Consider the following 20,146-nt stretch of genomic DNA (forward strand, 5'->3'; position numbering starts at 1 on the left):
AATCATAGTCAAGGGATTGGACACAAAGTCTTGGTCGAGTGGACTGGGTAGAAGATATACAGGTCAAGAACATCAGGCGGAAGTCTTGGAGTCACAAACACCATGTAGAAGTCTATATGGGTCGAGGATGGGACATCTAGCAGAAGTCCCAGAGATTAAGATCAAATGTTGAGCAAAAGTCCAAACAGGTATTTGAAAAAAGGTAATCTCTCCTCAGCGAAGTGGGTGAAAACGCGTCCCCATTGAGGGAACAATAGGAGTCAGTCTGACCTAGAATTTTACTAAAAATCTAAAAGTCAGACCCGGACAGTCTGAGACTATCAAATAATATTATTTATATTATTCTATTTTTTTGTGCTAACTTTGTGATGTAGAAAAAATAAAGCCTAGAAGTGTTAATCCAGCCACCTGGATGGATCCAGGCGCCTCAAACCAATATAGGTGCCTGAAAGGTATTTAGGCGCCTCTATCATCTCAACGCATAGCAAAGGGAGGTGAGGTGGCATCTTCTTGTTGGTCAGTGCGCGTTAGATCCAAGCACCTTAAAAGGATTGAGGTGCCTGGGACAAGATATAGTCGACCACGAGGAGCTCCACTCAGCGTTCACCATGTCAGCAACCGAGACACCTCAAAGGAATAGAGACACCTGGGAGCAGATAAGATGCGACAAACTCAAATCATATCAACTCTGATCCAGGTACCTCAAAGTCATAGAGGGGCCTAGATTACCCTTTATAAAGGGGCTCAACCATCATATTGAGACATTAAATCTCTACGACTTCCATGCTTGCATGCTACTCTAAAAAGCTCTTCAATCTTCTGTTGGATCAATGAGTTTCGCTAGGGGGGGGTCAATAGTGATTAAAAAAATTCGACATTTAGAGTAGGCAGCGGAATAAGAAAAGCGAAAAGAAAGAGCAACGCTAACACAGAATCAATTTACTTGGTCTGGAGCCTTCGACGACTCCTACTCCAAGGCCCGCACTCGTTGAGTGCTTTCGTTGGGCAATCCACTAGCAATTCGAAATGAATATTATAATTAAAGTACAAGTGCTTTAAAATAATACCGATAATAATACTAAAACGAAAAAGTAAAACTTCATCGGAGAATCTTCGCAGTGTCGCAGGAGCACAGGAGAGCGGATCACGAGTCGTTTCGTTGTTGTTCTTTGGCTCCAGCCTTTACCCTCCTTATATAGGAGGTTCGGGGCGCCTGGATCCCTTCGGGCGCACTGAATATAACGTAGTCGAGCCAGTCAGTGATCTCCACGTGGCGATACGACTTTGTGGATAAAAATTACCTCCGGGCGCCCGGACACTTGTTTTCCAACAACCTCCTTCCTACAAGAAAACGTTAGTCCGAGTCAATATAAATTATATATCCTGCAAAACAGAGTGTTAACACAATTTATAATAAAACAGAATAGTAATTAGATTATGTGTCCTGAGATCGGAATCTAGTCACGATCTCGACTTAGATATCCGAAATGGGTCTAAGTCGGATCGACGCCTAATGTTCCCTTCCCAGGAACGCATCCTCACAGTCACTCCCCTCCATTGACTTACCTTCACTTACCTGCCAGACATCCGGTTAGCCCTTTGACCCATCTGGACTTCGTGCCAGCTATCCGATCAGCCCGTCGACCTAGCTGGACTTCGTGCCAAACGTCCGGTCAGCCCATCGACCCATTTGGACTTTGTGCCAGCTATCCGGTCGACCCAGCTGGGCTTCGTGCCAGACATCAGTTCAGTCCGTCGACCTGTCTAGCTTCTCCTGTACACTCGATCAGAGTGTTAAATAACAACGAAACTAACATAAACTATTTTGTCATTCATCAAAACTTGAGTTAGACCATTAGTGCTAACCGCACTAACAATCTCCCTCTTTTTGATGCAATGACAACCCGGTTAAGTTAGTGAAAAAAATATGTAAGAAAAACAAACATTTATAAGGTTGTTAAAAAGGTTGTTAAGTTAACTTTGTTTTAAATTTTGTTGTTTAACTAACTTAAACCACCTAACCCTCCCCTTTGGCATTCATCAAAAATCATCATAGAACAAATTTAATAAAAAAATGCAAGGAAATATAGAACTATAAGTTAGATTATCTTGGGGGAGTTTAAGCTAGAAATATAGAAAGATAACTTAAGCTTTTATCTTTTTTTTTTTTTAAGAAAATAGTTAACTTTAGAAAATGACTTAAAAATAGTTAACTTTTAGAAAGATGACTTAAAAATAGGTAACTTTAAAATTTGTAATTTTAAATTATTTTTTTTTAAATAAGTTTTGCAAACATAATTTTCAAATATAGTTTTTTTACAAAAAAACTATTAGGGGTAATTTCGATTTTCAAATAAAGTTTCAAAGGAGATTTTATTTCTCAAGACTTAATTTGTAAAATCTAATTAAGTAAAATATGTTTTTAAACCTAAGTTTGTTTTAAATAAATTTCCAAAAATATGTTTTAAACCTAAGTAGAATATAATTTTCAAAATGAAAAATCTAAGTTACAAACCAGGATAAAGTTTATTTTTCAAAACTAAGTTTAAAAAGTATGAATTTCAAAATTAAGTTTGAAAAGTTTAGAGTTTGAAAATAAAACCAATTTTCAAACCTAAGTTTAAACAATCCAATTAAGTAAGTCTAACTTTCAAAACTAAGTTTAAAAAATCAAAAAAAAAAATTTAAAACACTTAGTTAGTGTTAAACTGATTTAAAAGGAGATATTTTTTCAAAAATTAATATCAAATTAGGTATAAAAATAATTAATCCTCCCCCTGAATCTGACATTACAAAAACTGTCTAACCAATTATCTACTTACTGACTATTAGAGGATAGCAGTTTTCACTTGGTTAGTCAGGTTAAGTCTAATCATCATCAGTTAGTGTTTGATTAAACTGAATGACTTAACATGATTAATGTCTGTTTTGTATTTAACACCCAGACTTATATCGATGCACTGAAATAAGCATCTTAAGTCCAGACAATTTGCCTATGCATCTCACCCCTTTCTATGTTCGGCAATCACAAACAAGGGAATCTTAGGGTGTTGGTGAGATGCTCAAGTACTAGCCCTAAGGGTACATGCTTTCTAAGGAATTGTTCTAGTCTAAGGCTAAAAACTATTTTAAAATTCTAGAAATGGAAGATTTTTTTTAAAAAATAAAGATTTTATCATAGAATTTGAAAACACTATTTTTAGAAACAGTTTTTGCAATTTAAGAGTCCTAGTCTATTAAACATATCAAGATAAATCATTGTCAGAGTCGAGATATAACTGAGCCGGAGTAAATCAGAATAGCATAAGCCAATGTCGAGGTCAAAATACAACAATCATAATAAAATATACATAGTGATGATTAAGTCTATCGAGATGAGGAGGAGGGTGGTCCGGATCCCAAGGAATGTAACATCCTGATTAACTCAGTATGACGGGTCCGGTCATCCTCTTGGGAGCTAGATAGATCACGTCAAAGGTCGGAGATCTCCTGTCTCATGTCTCATCGCAAGTCAGAGACCTCCTGCCGCACCTCTCGTCGCAAGTCGGAGATCTCCTGTCTCATGTCTAGACGGAGACTCGTCATGGATAACTCGATTCCGGCAACTTGATCACCTAGAGTGCGAGGAACAGAACGAGGTGCTCAGCCTGGAGGTGGAGGTGGTATAGGGGTCGGAGCATCCTCGCCGAATAGTGCGACGATAAACTCATCCTGCTCTGCCTCCTCCTAGGCATCTGAGTTTGGCTGGTGCTGTGCCCCCCCCCCCCCCTCCGCCAAGATAGAACACCCTCATCATCCATATGGACATCTCCTAGAGAGAAGTTCCTAGGTCCTAAGACGTCGAACTCAGTCAGGGCTCGGATATCGCCTCGGGTGACGTCAATACGTAGGGAGGCGAAATATGCCATCAAAATATGATAATACGGCATATGAACTCGAGCGCTGGTGGTGACTCTAGCTGAGTGGATAATGGTTTGAAAGATATATAAACTAATATATATGTCTAATCTATGGCAAAGAGCATACAAGAGAAAGGAATGAAATGGATGCATCATCGCTATATCGCCAGTGGACAATGGTAAGATGCAGAAGACTAAAACACTATAGAGTACATAATCGTGAACTCGAAGGGATACTGACTTAAACATAGTCACAGCGGGTACTCGCCCCCCCCCCCCCCCCCTCCCAAAAAAAAATACGAGTAAATCGTATCCAGAGTAATGTGCGAGTAAGGATCACCAAATGGTAGATCCCTAGGAGGGTAGCACTAAAAAATGCACATTATAAGTAAGATCATCTACCCTAACTAAATTGTTATAAAATTCAGCACATAATTTATGTTTACTGAATTGGTACAGTAAACAAGGTTCTGTAAGTTATAATGGTTAATGACCTCTACAGCTGGAATATAGGAACATAAGAAAAATTGTTTATCTAAGCACCTAGTCCTAATATGCATATAGATGGTAGACTCAAACCTAAGCCTAAGTTCGTCAGTAGGGAACCTAGGGTCAACACTAGCAGTAGAGGACCCAACACCAGATCTAGAACGTTTCCTAAATTAAAAAAAAACTATACTAAGTATAAAAAATAAGTGAAATATTTAAAAAAACTTAGGGGGGAAAAGAAATTTACTGAGGCATCGTAAATAAGTTTTTTAGAAATGACGACCTCGATTGATTCGCAGCCGCATAATAATCGAAGACACGAAAAAATTTTAATTAGAAATTCGTCTCTCGTTAAGGCTCAAAAAAATCCTTTACAAGAGATGAATAAGAGAGGTCTGGGCACCCAGAATCACTCCGGGCGCCCTGGGTTGGTTGAGCGGGGCGCCCGGAGTACCTTCCGAGCGCCCTGGGTTTAGTTGAACGGGGCGCCCAGAGTACCTTCCGGGCGCCCTGAGTTTAGTTGAATGGGGCACCGGGAGTACCTTCCGAGCGCCCTGGGTTTAGTTCAACGGGGCGCCCGGAGTACCTTCCGGGCGCCCCATGTTATTATACCAAGGGCACCCGCCCCTGGTTTTTGACCTGGTATTTTTTTAAAGAATTTTTAAAATAATTTTAAAATTTTTAAAAGAATTTCTAAATTATTTAAAATAATTTTAAAAGTTTTTAAAAGAATTTTTAAAATAATTATTAAAGTATTTAAAAGAATTTTTAAAACAAAAATAAAATAATTTTTAAAAGAATTTATAAAGTTTTTAAAAGAATTTGTTTTAAAGAATTTTTAAAGTGTTTAAAAGAATTTTAAAAATAATTTTTAAAGTTTTTAAAATAATTTTTTAAAGTTTTTAAAGTAACTTTTAAAATAATTTTTAAAGTATTTAAAAAAAAATTTCAAAAGAATTTTTTTAAAGAATTTATAAAGTTTTTAAAAATTCTTTTAAAATAATTTTTAAAGTATTTAAAATAATATTTAAAATAATTTTTAAAGTTTTTAAAATAATTTTTAAAGTTTTTAAAAGAATTTTTAAAATTTTTAAAATAATTTTTAAAGTTTTTAAAAGAATTTTTAAAGTTTTTAAAAGAATTTTTAAAATAATTTTTAAAATAATTTTTAAAGTTTTTAAAATAATTTTTAAAGTTTTTAAAAAATTTTAAAGTATTTAAAAGAATTTTTTAAAATTTTTTTAAAGTTTTTAAAATAATTTTAAAAATAATTTTTAAAATAGTTTTTAAAATTTTAAAATAATTTTTAAGCTTTTTAAAAGAATTTTTAAAGTTTTCAAAATAAATAATTATTAAAGTTTTTAAAATAATTTTTAAAGTTTTTAAAATAATTTTGAAAGTTTTTAAAAGAATTTTTAAAATGCTTTTAAAAGTTTTTAAAATAATTTTCATAGTTTCTAAAAGAATTTTTTAAAAGAATTTTTACAATAATTTTTAAAGTTTTTTAAAAAAAATTTTAAAATGATTTCTAAATTTTTTAAAATAATTTTTAAAGTTTTTAAAAGAATTTTTAAAATGATTTTTAAAGTTTTTAAAAGAGTTTTTAAAATATATTTTTTTAAAAGTTTTTAAAATAATTTTTAAAGTTTTTAAAATAATTTTTTAAAGTTTTTAAAAGTGTTTTTAAAATAATTTTTAAAGTTTTTAAAAGTATTTTTAAAATAATTTTTCTAAAAGTTTTTAAAAAAATTTTAAAAGAATTTTTAAAGTTTTTAAAAGAATTTTTAAAATAATTTTTTAAAGTTTTGGAAAGAGTTTTTAAAATAATTTTTAAAGTTTTTAAAGGGATTTTTAATTGTTTTAAAAGAAATCTAAAATGATTTTTAAAAGAGTTTTTAAAATGGTTTTTAAAGTTATTAAAAGAATTTTTAAAATAATTTTTTGAAGTTTTTAAAAGAGTTTTTAAAATTTTTAAAAGAATTTTTAAAATGATTTTTAAAGTTTTAATAGAGTTTTTAAAATAATTTTTAAAGTTTTTAAAAGAGTTTTTTAATTGATTTATAATGTTTTTAAAAGAATTTTTAAAATGATTTTTAAAGTTTTTTAAAAGAATTTTTAAAATGATTTTTAAAGTTTTTAAAATAATTTTTAAAGTTTTTAAAAGAATTTTTAAAATGATTTTTAATTTAATTTAATTTAATTTAATTTAAGTTAATTTTAATTTAATTTAATTCAATTTAATTAATAATTTAATTTTATTTAATTGAATTAGTCATCTCATCCGATCTACGTTTTCAATCAGGGATTCCTATAATTTTGTGAAATGAATTAGGTTCAGTTTTAGGATTTGGTTTAACTTTGTGTTAGATTCAGGTTTAGCTTTGGGCTCAATAAATAGGCATTCTTCGGATAAACTTCTGGGTTATGGTAAGTCACTTGGACATCATTAGAGTAATCATGTCTTCGAGGTTTTCCAAATAGTCCTATCCATTGAACTTAATACAAAATCTTGGTCTAACTGGTTAGGATCCATAAAGGGTAGCTTCGATTAGTTCCACTTAGCCAAATGCACCAGGTCGAAGCTATATCTTCCTAGACATGCATAAACTAAGCTTCCCTAACGTACTATCATCCAAAACTTCACTAGTACCATAGGTCAAGTTAAACTTGGTCCCTTTCTAACTAGTCCTAATTACCCTGCCGGGTAGGTTAGTTTTGGTTACCCTGTCGGGTAGATTATTTTAGAGATGCTAGTTATTCTAGAGTCTCTACTTGAATTATTAGCCTTTATTTTTGAGGTTTAGTTTTTGGTTTATGTCTGTTACTTTTATAATTATAATTGACTTCATGATATTCTAAGTTTTGGTGGGTTTAAAAATATTTAGATTTTGAATTTGTTGGTCTAAGTTTATATTTTGGTTTTTGATTTGATTTATTCGATTTTACATAATATATTTTTTCTTTGGGTATGTAGTATTGGTTAAGTCTTACTTGCGTGGTTAAGCACGCTTTCGAAACCCAAGCTTTACTTGATTGTTTGTGTTGGGTTATTAACGATTTAAATATTTTATTTGAACTTAACTTGTAGCCAAATCCGATTTTGTTATAAATTACTTTTTGATTATTTAAAATTAGATCTAAATTCTTAGATCTTGTTGTAAATTTTTCTAAGAGATCTTTTAATTTATTAATTTCTAATTTTAGTGATAAATTTTCCTCCTCAAGTGTTAGGTCTTGAGTTGGATTTGAATTTGTGATTTGTTCCTTGAGATTTTGATTTTCTTTAAGGAGCAATTTGTTTTCATTTTCTATTGTAATTAATTTCCTATTTAAACATGCAATAATTTTAAAGAACTTTCTATTCAAATTAAAGTATAACTCTCCGGGACCTTCAGAAACGAGTACAGACTCGTGGCTCGATTCAGGTTCGGACATGTCTTCCGATTCATCCTCTGACTCTATTTTGAGGGCCATCAATGTGTGGTGACTCTGGTGCTTTTGGTCTTCGGCCTCCGATTCTTCTGAGGACAAGTTGTCCCACGTTGCTTTAAGAGCCTTCTTTTTGGTTGCCTTCATCTTGTCGCTTTTCAATCTCGGGCACTCGTTCTTGTAGTGGTCCTTCTTGTTGCACCCGAAGTAGGTCACGTTCCTTGGTTCGGTTGGGGAGTTGATCTTCTGTAGGTCCTTTTTACTGAAGGTCTTCTTCCTCCTGGTGAACATTTTCCTTACCAGATTCACCAGGTACTCTTTGTCTTCAGAATCCTGGTCAGACTCATCTTCATGTTCAGACTTGGTCTTCGTTCTTTCCTTGGAGAAACCTGGAAATAAGGCGATACCTTTCTCGGTCCCGACGTTAGTTTGCTCGTGTAATTCTAATTCATAAAATAATTCGTCTAATTTTAACTTAGATAAATTTTTTGAAATTTTGTAAGCATCCACGATAGATGCCCACAAAGTATTACATGGAAAAGCGTTTAACGCATACCTGATTAGATTAAGATTCTCCATTTGATGTGCTATCGTGTGGAGTCCGTTGAGGATGTCTTTGATCTTCGCGTGAAGCTGACTCACCATTTCTCCTTCCCACATTTTAATATTAAATAATCTGTTTAAAAGAAGGTCGTGCTTCATTACCTTGACGTCGCTTGTTCCTTCGTGTAGTTCGATCAGCTTGTCCCATAACTCCTTAGCGTTTTGATGCAGTCCTACCCGGTTTAGCTCTTCCTTCGTCAGTCCGCATTGTAGCGTGTTGAGTGCTTTGAAGTATGTTGACATTTTTTTTTCATGTCCGAAGTCCACTTTCTAGGTCCAGTGGAATTCCGAATTGTCGACCGGCACCTTGTAGCCTTTGGTGATGCTGAACCATTAGTCGAAATATGTCTTCAGGTAGACTTCCATCCGCTTCTTCCAGTACGGGAAATCATCCCCGTTGAATAGGGGAGGACGTATTGCGTTGAACCCTTCAACTTGATACATTTTTTTAACCTACACACAATTAAACAAATATACGAGGGGTCCCAAGACTTGGTCTTGGATTAGTAGTACGGAATAAAATAAAAGAAAACTAAAACTGAATTGGTGTTGTACCAGTTCAGATTAATTGCGAAAGAAAATTCCAAAAAGGTAACAATACCAGTTTGGAATATAACAAAAAACTGAAAATCGAAGAAAAAAAATGAACAAAAAAATAGAAAAGAATTTCACCCCTGTCTGATTGGTGGTTGCACCAAATCAGAGCGGTACCTGCTCTGATACCACTTGCTGGATCAATGAGTTTCGCTAGAAGGGGGGTGAATAGCGATTAAAAAAATTCGACGTTTAGAGTAGGCAACGGAATAAGAAAAGCGAAAAGAAAGAGCAACGATAATACGGAATCAATTTACTTGGTTCTGAGCCTTCGGCGACTCCTACTTCAAGGCATGCACTCGTTGAGTGCTTTCTGATTGCTTAAATCCGCAAGTGCACGGTTTATCGTCAAGTAATAAAATATCGATCCCACAGGGACTGGGTCAAGTACTAGAAATGTACGAGTTTCAATTATCCAAATGAATGATCTAATGAGAAATTTTACTCTAAATCAACAATTCAAGCGAACGAAAATCAACGAAAATATTAAGAGATAAAAACAATCCTAGGATTACGGTTTCACCACTCTAACTATTATCATGACGGTTCTCTGATAATGACTACTTATACCTAGGTTGGCTTCTTTTGTTTGAATGCAACTTTCTTTATCAAGGTATCCGAATTAGATGATCTTTCATGCTTTGAAATCCTGTCACCAGATTCCTGCAAACCTATCTGTACGTCCACCAGATTCGTAAGTTGATTCCTAAAATACCAACGACCACTTTTGGTGATCACGCTGATGTATCTACTTTGATCCGTCCCCAATCTTATGGCATACGTACACAGATGACTCTTACTTGCATAGGATCCTGTCACATAAATCCCGCAAAGCCTATCTAGTCAATTACCACTTTCACAGAAACCAATCAAAGCATCATTCAACAATTTAAACAACCAACGAAAATATGCATAATCGAAAACCAGAGTTAACAACAAATCATGAACATAGTTAGGGGCTACTCCCTTAACCTAAGATTCAAACAACTACTCCATTACACCAGAGAATTCGACAATAAGATAAGGAAAAGACATTACTAATCGTCCTTGCTGATGTCGTCTATCTCCAAGTCTCAATTGCCGCCGTTTTTTTCCCCCCATGGTTTTAGGTTTTCTACCCTTTTATAGAGCTCCTTGATAGTCGGTATCACCATTGGATTGACCCTTTCCATCTTTTAAAATCATCGCCGCAATAATAGAAATCTCATTACACGGCCCGATCATGTCCTCCTCTGCTTCCTGCGTCGCTCTTCAACATCTCCGCCACGCCCGTGTTCAACAACACGCCTTGAGCGTGTTGGTCGCTGAAAACCTCGACACGCCCGTGGTTATCAACAACACGGCCGTGTTGTTCTGATACCCTGGGTAATTCGGCTGGTTTTGTGCATCCTGTCATCAGAATTCAACGCAAAGCAGTATCCTTCGTCCAAATATGTTAAACCAAATAAAAACTAACAAATATGCTTCTAACAAGATAAAATGAGATGAAATGCATATATGTTTTATGCTCAAAACTGTACATGAGTTGCACACATCAAAAATCCCCACACTTGAACATTTGCTTGTCCTCGAGCAAAGAAAAATAAAGACAATCTATGTGTGGAAATCATGAAATTAGTTATTGGCAATTCATCCCAAGGTATAAAATTGGTCTTAATTTTCTCAAGTCATTCCCTGCAGCTTAGCTCAAAAGATCCCCGTTTAGTGCATGTGAAGAAATCAACCCCCCAAGGTTTTGGATACCAATCTAGATTCATCACCCCTATTACCGTGTTCCTCTCCTTTCTAGTGTAGAGGCACTTACCTGCCCTAACACTTGGTTCATCCCCTCAATATCACACAAGGTCTCAAAGGACCACCCTCGAGAAGAAAAGAAAGAAGGAATTAGCAGTGGTCATTTCCCCAGTAACTAGTTGACCTCAAAAGGGCACCTTCTTTAGGTGTTTCCCTAGTAGCTACCTAATCTCAAAGGGGTGCGCCAAAAGAAATTCCATCTCCTTTTTTTTTTTTTTTTTTTTACAAAAACTCCTAGGAGAAGTGTTTATCCAGTAACCAAAATGCTCATGAAAGTCACCATAGAAAATTGAGTACTAATCCGGTAAAGAAATTTAAATCCTTTTCAAATGCCGCCACCTTAGGGGTTGTGTGAAAAGTGAAACAGGGTTCTTAATGAATAAGCCACAAAGAATTTCCTAGATCCAACTAATAATCAAGTTATACTACAAGAGATGAGAGGGCAACAAAGTATCAAAGACTCTTGAACACATAGTGTCTATATCAATCAAAACAAGAGGTATATATAAAACTGAAACCGAATCTAAAACAGGAATGCAAAAACTTAAAAACGAACAACCAAAGATAAAGAAAAATAACTAGAAAAGAGGTCACCTAATAGTTATGGCAAGGTAAAGCCTAAGATCTGCGATCATCTTCCTCTTGCCATCTTCTCCTTTGCTCTGCACGAAATTCACTTTCTTCTTACCAAAATTTTTCCTCACGCTCTCTTCTAGCGGCCTCAACTACAAAATACTTCTCAGTATTAGAAAAAAAAAACAGTTAGCCCCTTCCATATACCTGTCAACTCGCTCATAATGCTCCTCTGAAGTATGAGCAAACTGCTCCCACATGTTTCTATCCGCAGTATGCTTTTCTCTGAAATCCTCAAACGATGTACGGAATCCTGAAAAATCAAAAACAGAAGGTCCTGCAGAAACATCATCAGTAATAGTCCTAGGGGACTCCGGTATGAAGGAAGAAACCTGGGGTACCGGTACATGCGGTGGAATAGATGGCTCTCCTACTGTGGGTAGATCTTGGGTCCTAACATCCTTAAAAAGCCAATTACGTGTATTGCGAATGGTTGTAAGGCTATTATTTGGAAGAGGGATTTTAATATCATTTTGTAACATCAAACAGTATCCCTCCTCTAATCTCCCAATCATCTTCATATTTAAACATGCATCCAAATCCAATCGCGGACTAACCGGGCAAGTCTCCAATCCATCCAACTCACACCCTAAAGCTAATGCAATCTTAGTCAAAAGTCCTCCAATAACAATTACTCCAGTCGAGCTATTCCCAATTTTCACAAAATGTCTAACTAGGTGAGCTCCAGAATCAATTTTAACATCATTAATCATGGCCCATAAAAACTGCAATTCACTTAGCCTGGCTACCCCAACACTGTCCCCTCTCCCAAAAATAGTATTCGCCATGAATCTATGAAGATAGCGAAAAATTGGATTAGGGATATTAGATGATTTGGATCTAGAGGCATCATAGGGCATAGAGTCTAAGGCAATTTCTCTCCAAAATGTATACACACAAAAATTTCGATGTATTTGCCTCTCCCCTCCAACAGGAAAATCGAAAATTTCATTAAACTCCTTCAAATCCATCCTATAATCGATATTCCTCAACCGAAACTTAATCAATCCTTCCTCACAATTTCTTCCTTGAATTATTTCGGCCGACATGGAACTAAGGAATTCTAAAGTTATACTAGGGTAGGTAGGGTAATGGCTAGTCAAAAATTGTCCCCATCCCATCCTATTTGCCATCCAATATATATCTTCCTTAATACCTAGCGCAGCAATTGTATAAGAGTCTATATATCTAGTGGAAACTATTTTTCGTTTTTCAAGCTTGTCAAAACGAGATTTATGAATATCATCACGAAAGATTAAACCAAAAGGGTTATCAGACCGATCACCTTGGTCTTGCGCTTTCCGTTTTCCTTTGTCTTTTGAAGAAGAGGGTGCCTTCCCCGTTTTCACACGCTTGCTCATCTTTGCCGGAGGAAAATCTTCACCGGTGCACGTTTTAGAATTGAATGAGAAGAACGCAGACGATCGGAAACTGCTCTGGAACCAACGGCGAAAACTTCGAAGAGTCACGGGCGTGTTCTGACCTAAAACCCGTCGCGCCTATTTAAAAACCCTACGGCACGCCCGTGTCTCCTGACACGCCTTGAGTGTGTTGGTCGCTGAAAACATCTCCACGCCCGCGTTTCCCGACACGCCCTGGGCGTGCTGTCTTCTGGAAAACCCGACAGCCACCAACATACCTGACAGCAACCAACACGGGCGTGTTTGAAATTTGCACGGCCGTGTTCTCCTCTGTTACCTGGGCAGTTGTTCTGCAAATAAAATGAAAAATAAAATGAAAAAGAAAATAAAAGATAAAAGTATAAGGTAAGAAATTGGGTTGCCTCCCAACTAGCGCTTGTTTACGGTCATTAGCTTGACCAATATGATGTTACTCAAGTGGACTCGAGGAGGTTCTGCTCTCCTCCCTTAGGAGTTGGTTCGCTCAGATATTTTTTTAGCCTTTGCCCATTCACTTTGAAGACTCCGGTGGTTTCATTCGATATATCCACAGCTCCATAAGGATAAACTTTCTTCACTTCAAAAGGACCCGACCATCTGGATTTAAGCTTTCCTGGAAAGAGTTTCAATCGAGAGTTGAACAATAATACAAGATCACCCTCTTGGAATTCCCTACGCATAATGTGTTGATCATGCCAACGCTTAGTCCTTTCTTTATAGGATTTTGCATGCTCATAAGCGTCAAGTCGGAGTTCTTCTAGTTCATCAAGCTGAAGCCTTCTTTTCTCTCCGGCATTCTTTAGATCGAAATTCAATAATTGTATTGCCCAGAAAGCCTTGTGTTCCAACTCTACAGGAAGATGACAAGATTTCCCATACACCAAGCGAAACGGCGTCATACCAATAGGAGTCTTGTAAGCTGTCCGATATGCCCATAGAGCGTCATCCAATTTTTCTGACCAATCTGTTCGTGAATGCTTCACAGATTTCTCTAAAATGCTTTTGATTTCTCTATTTGATACTTCCACTTGTCCACTGGTTTGGGGGTGATACGGAGAGGCAATCTTATGAGTTACTCCATACTTTTTGAGAAGATTTTCAAATTGTCTTTCAATGAAGTGTGAACCTCCATCGCTAATCACCGCTCGAGGAATTCCAAATCTAGGAAATAAGATTTTCTTAAAAAGTTTTATCACAGTCTTCGCTTCATTCGTTGGAGATGGTATAGCTTCAACCCACTTTGATACGTAGTCTACTGCTACCAGAATGTAGATATTGTTATGAGACGGGGGAAATGGTCCCATGTAATCAATCCCCCAAACATCGAAAAGTTCAACTTCTAGAATTGAATTCAGTGGCATCTCATGTCTCTTGGAAATGTTCCCCATCCTTTGGCATCTATCACAAGTCAATACATAATCACGAGCATCTCTGAAAATATGTGGCCAATAAAATCCTGCATGAAAGACTTTAGCAGCTGTCTTCGAAGTACTTGCATGACCGCCATATGATGAAGAATGACAATGATAAAGTATATCTTTTATTTCATCCTCCGGTACACATCTCCTGTAAATAGTATCAGCACACTTCTTGAAAAGCAGTGGATCATCCCATACATAGCTCTTGATATCGCCAAAAAACTTCTTTCTCTGTTGGTAACTCATCTGATGAGGTAAAATTCCACAAGCAAGAAAATTTGCGTAGTCTGCGTACCATGGAGAATCAATCCTTTTTATAGCAAGGAGATGTTCATCTATAAAACAGTCATCAATTGGAAGATCTTCCTCCTTGGTCCCACTCTGTCCCTGATATAGTCTTGATAAGTGATCCGCTACCACATTCTCAGTTCCCTGCTTATCCTTTATTTCTAAATCAAATTCTTGCAAAAGAAGAATCCATCTTATGAGCCTTGGCTTAGCATCCTTTTTGCTCAATAGATATCTTATGGCCACGTGATATGTGTAAACAATAACCTTAGAGCCAACGAGGTATGATCTGAATTTATCCAAGGCAAAAACAATTGCTAAGAGTTCCTTCTCCGTAGTTGCATAGTTCATCTGAGCATCATCCAGAGTTCGGCTAGCATAATAGATCGCATGTACCTTCCGGTCTCTTCTTTGTCCCAAGACTGCTCCCACTGCATAGTCACTCGCATCACACATGATTTCAAAAGGTAAGGTCCAATCGGGAACTTGCATTATCGGAGCTGAGATCAAAGCTTCCTTCAACCTGGAAAAAGCATCCAAACAATTTTCATCAAAAAGAAATTCAGTTTCCTTAATTAGCAAATTTGTCAAAGGTTTAGAGATCTTTGAAAAATCTTTGATGAAACGCCGATAGAATCCTGCATGTCCTAAAAAACTTCGCACTCCCTTAACATTTGTCGGTGGAGGTAGATTTTCAATTACTTCCACCTTTGCCGTGTCTACTTCAATTCCTCGCTCTGAAACCAAATGTCCTAGCACAATGCCTTCTCTTACCATAAAGTGGCATTTTTCCCAGTTTAAAACCAAGTTTGTTTCTTCGCATCTCTGCAGAACATTAACCAAATTGGACAAGCAAGTATCAAAGTTAGTACCATAGACTGAAAAATCATCCATAAAAACTTCCATAATATTCTCAATCATATCAGAAAAAATAGCCATCATACAACGTTGAAAGGTAGCTGGTGCATTGCAAAGACCAAAAGGCATTCTCCTATAGGCAAAGGTACCATAAGGACATGTAAACGTGGTTTTTTCCTGGTCATTTGGATGTATAGGGATTTGATAAAAACCAGAATACCCATCTAGAAAACAGAAATAGGAGTGTTTTGCCAACCTTTCTAACATCTGATCAATGAATGGAAGTGGGAAGTGATCTTTCCTAGTTTCTTTGTTTAATTTCCGATAGTCAATACACATTCTCCACCCCGTAACCGTCCTAGTGGGAATCAACTCATTATTTGAATTTCTAACTACTGTCATCCCACCTTTCTTTGGCACAACATGAACCGGACTTACCCATTCACTATCAGAGATTGGATAAATTATTCCTGCATCTAGTAATTTCAAAACCTCTTTCTTGACCACTTCTTTCATGTTAGGATTAAGCCTCCTTTGTCTCTCAACTGAAGGTTTAAAATCTTTCTCGAGCAAAATTCTATGCATGCATAATGAAGGGCTAATCCCTTTTATGTCTTCAATGGTATATCCTATGGCTTTAATATGCATTCTAAGCACATGGAGCAGCTTTTCAGTATCTACTTCATTTAAACTCGCATTTACAATCACGGGGAATGTAGAATTATCACCAAGAAATTCATACCTGAGGGTTGATGGAAGAGGTTTAAGTTCTACCTGCGGTGATTCATGGTTTTCACTTTCCAATGATTTTTGTTCTAACCTCGCTTCTTCAGTCATATGCCGCACAAGGTTGATTTGTCCTCCATCTTCACTGCTCTTTGCAACGTCTTCATCATCCGAGTATGCATCCAGTGTATCGCTGAATCCGAGAAACGGTTCTTCCTCTTCTTCAACCATCTGCACCTCATCAATCCTGCAACACACATTCTGCAGGAAGGGTTGTTTAATAGCTTTAGACAAATCAAACTCAATTTTTTCGCTACCTACGGCTAACGACAGCTTGTGATTTTTAACATCAATTACGGCTCCTGCAGTGGCCAAGAAAGGTCTTCCTAGTATAATAGGTATGTATGGATCTTCATCCATTTCTAGAACAACAAAATCTGCAGGAACGACAAATTTCCCAACCGTGACAGGTACATTTTCCAATATACCTAAAGGATATCTCACAGAGCGATCAGCAAGTTGCAAAGCTAGTGTTGTAATTTTCAATTCACCCAAGTTTAATTTCTTACACAGTGAAAATGGAATAAGATTGACACTAGCTCCTAGATCACAAAAAGCTTTATCAAAGTTATGATTCCTAATCATGCATGGGATTGAAAAACTACCTGGATCCTTGAGTTTAGGAGGTAACCTGTTTTGAATTAAAGCACTACATTCCTCCGTCAGTGCTACCGTTACGCTCTCCTCAATTTTCCTTTTGTTTGTCAATATGTCTTTCAAAAATTTTGAGTATGTGGGCATTTGCTGCAAGGCTTCTGTGAATGGAATGTTAATATACAACTTCCTTAGGACATCAAGAAACTTACCAAATTGTTCATCAAGTTTGGCCTTAATTATCCTCTGAGGGAATGGAATCGGTGGTTCGTATTTTTCTAAGTGTGGGGATTTTTGGCCTTCAGATATTTTTTTTTTCAGAAGTAGAGAATGACACGGGCGTGCTGTTCATTCCGACACGGGCATGCTGTTCGCTGGAGGATCTCTCGGTGATTGGCACGGGCGTGCTAATCACCACGTCCTGGTCGTGTTCTTCTCTGTCTGGAAATAGCTTTGGGTTATCCTTGAGCTCATTTACTCTCTTTCCACTCCTCAAGGTAATCGCATTACAATGCTCCACAGGATTTGTTTCTGGTCTTCCCGAAAATCTCCCTGGTACTCTCGAGGGCGAATCGGCGACCTGCGCAAGTTGATTTTCCAACATTTTAGTATGATTCGCTAAATTATCTATCTTACCGGATATTTGGGAGATTGTTTCGGCTGTCTCTGAATGCTTCCGATTAGATTCCACCATGTGTTGTCGATATTCATCATTTTGTTTCGATTGGGTAGCAATGAAGTTTTCCATCATAACTTCCAAGTTAGACTTCTTCTCTTGCTGAAATCCTCCAGACGCTCCATAATTATTCTGCCCGGATTGATTTTGATTATTTCTGTAGGAAAAATTTGGATGATTTCTCCATCCTGGATTGTAGGTATTTGAATACGGATTGTTGTTTGGCTTTTGAGCATAGTTATTTATCGCATCAACTTGTTCTACCTGCGCTCCGGTAGGTTGCGTGACCATTATTTGGCAATTCATAGCTGAATGTCCTGTCACTCCACAAATCTCACAGATGATACTAGAAACAGCATTAACATTAAAATTTTCAAATTTATAGGTTAATGCATCAACCTTTGCCGCAAGACTATCTAAAGCGCTCACCTCATACTTACCTGCCAATCGAACAGGATTCTCTCTCTCTATCGCCCATTGGTGATGATTCAATGCCACGCTTTCGATAATATCGAATGCCTCCTCTAAGGTTTTGTTCATGAGCGCACCACCTGCAGCAGAGTCTAAAGAGACTTTAGTAGAGTAGGAAATTCCGTTATAAAAGGTATGGATTACGAGCCATTTCTCCAGTCCGTGATGTGGGAATTGCTGTAGTAGTCCTTTAAATCGGTCCCAAGCTTCGAAAAGAGATTCTCCATCTTTTTGCGTAAAATTTGTGATTTGGTGACGGAGTGAAGCAGTCTTGCTTGGTGGAAAATACTTATCTAAAAATTTCTGCTCGAGTTGCTCCCATGTTGTGATACAGTCCGATGGAAGCGAATGTAACCAAGCTCGTGCTTTGTCCCTTAAAGAGAAAGGGAAAAGTCGCAATCTGATCGCATCTGCAGAGGCTCCATTATATTTAAGAGTTTCACAGAATTCCAGAAACACTTCCATATGAAGATTTGGATCCTCCGTAGGTGCCACTCCAAACTGATGTTGTTGGATCATATTCAGTAAAGCAGGCTTCAGTTCAAAGTTATTTGCTTCAATTGGAGGCCTTCTAATACTAGATCTCAGGCCTCTAGCACTTGGCGCAGCATAGTCTCTCAACAGCTTGTTCTCTACCTGATTGTTCTCTTCTTGATTGGCCATTTCTCGTTGTTTTTGAAGTCGTCTCTGAGTGTGAAAGGTTCGTTCTATTTCAGGATCAACTTCAAGAAGGACTCCTCCTTGACCTGACCTAAGCATTCAACGAGAAAGGAATACTTCCAAATATAGAAAATCGAGTTGCAAAATTGGAAAACACAATTATGGAAAATGAATAAGAAAAATTACATAGAAATCTGGATTAATCAAACTGCAATATTCTAATATTGACACAGTTCCCCGGCAACGGCGCCAAAAACTTGATTGCTTAAATCCGCAAGTGCACGGTTTATCGTCAAGTAATAAAATATCGATCCCACAGGGACTGGGTCAAGTACTAGAAATGTACGAGTTTCAATTATCCAAACGAATGATCTAATGAGAAATTTTACTCTAAATCAACAATTCAAGCGAACGAAAATCAACGAAAATATTAAGAGATAAAAACAATCCTAGGATTACGGTTTCACCACTCTAACTATTATCATGACGGTTCTCCGATAATGACTACTTATACCTAGGTTGGCTTCTTTTGTTTGAATGCAACTTTCTTTATCAAGGTATCCGAATTAGATGATCTTTCATGCTTTGAAATCCTGTCACCAGATTCCTGCAAACCTATCTGTACGTCCACCAGATTCGTAAGTTGATTCCTAAAATACCAACGACCACTTTTGGTGATCACGCTGATGTATCTACTTTGATCCGTCCCCAATCTTATGGCATACGTACACAGATGACTCTTACTTGCATAGGATCCTGTCACATAAATCCCGCAAAGCCTATCTAGTTAATTACCACTTTCACAGAAACCAATCAAAGCATCATTCAACAATTTAAACAACCAACGAAAATATGCATAATCGAAAACCAGAGTTAACAACAAATCATGAACATAGTTAGGGGCTACTCCCTTAACCTAAGATTCAAACAACTACTCCATTACACCAGAGAATTCAACAATAAGATAAGGAAAAGACATTACTAATCGTCCTTGCTGATGTCGTCTATCTCCAAGTCTCAATTGCCGCCGTTTTTTCCCCCCCATGGTTTTAGGTTTTCTACCCTTTTATAGAGCTCCTTGATAGTCGGTATCACCATTGGATTGACCCTTTCCATCTTTTAAAATCATCGCCGCAATAATAGCAATCTCATTACACGGCCCGATCATGTCCTCCTCTGCTTCCTGCGTCGCTCTTCAACATCTCCGCCACGCCCGTGTTCAACAACACGCCTTGAGCGTGTTGGTCGCTGAAAACCTCGACACGCCCGTGGTTATCAACAACACGGCCGTGTTGTTCTGATACCCTGGGTAATTCGGCTGGTTTTGTGTATCCTGTCATCAGAATTCAACGCAAAGCAGTATCCTTCGTCCAAATATGTTAAACCAAATAAAAACTAACAAATATGCTTCTAACAAGATAAAATGAGATGAAATGCATATATGTTTTATGCTCAAAACTGTACATGAGTTGCACACATCACTTTCATTGGGTAATCCACTAGCAATTCGAAATGAATGTTACAATTAAAGTACAAGTGCTTTAAAATAATATC

At 36.8% G+C, this 20,146-nt stretch overlaps 1 protein-coding gene and 1 non-coding gene across 2 annotated transcripts; one reads left to right on the plus strand and one right to left on the minus strand.

The window, feature by feature from the left end:
- Positions 1 to 10,221: 10,221 nt before the first annotated feature.
- Positions 10,222 to 18,595, minus strand: LOC122013888. The gene is made up of 9 exons (XM_042570101.1): positions 17,201 to 18,595; positions 16,842 to 17,031; positions 14,401 to 15,965; positions 13,349 to 13,905; positions 13,081 to 13,152; positions 11,999 to 12,233; positions 11,589 to 11,842; positions 11,327 to 11,331; positions 10,222 to 10,403 (listed from the first exon to the last, which is right to left on the minus strand). The coding sequence occupies exons 1-9, from the start codon at positions 18,593 to 18,595 to the stop codon at positions 10,222 to 10,224; spliced, it is 4,455 nt and encodes a 1,484-aa protein (XP_042426035.1).
- On the plus strand, positions 18,090 to 18,196 carry LOC122018228. The gene has a single exon (XR_006121657.1). It is a non-coding gene; the product is annotated as a small nucleolar RNA R71 (small nucleolar RNA).
- Positions 18,596 to 20,146: the final 1,551 nt, after the last annotated feature.

The sequence above is a fragment of the Zingiber officinale genome, chromosome 8B, assembly GCF_018446385.1.
Source record: "Zingiber officinale cultivar Zhangliang chromosome 8B, Zo_v1.1, whole genome shotgun sequence".
Taxonomy (NCBI): domain Eukaryota; kingdom Viridiplantae; phylum Streptophyta; class Magnoliopsida; order Zingiberales; family Zingiberaceae; genus Zingiber; species Zingiber officinale.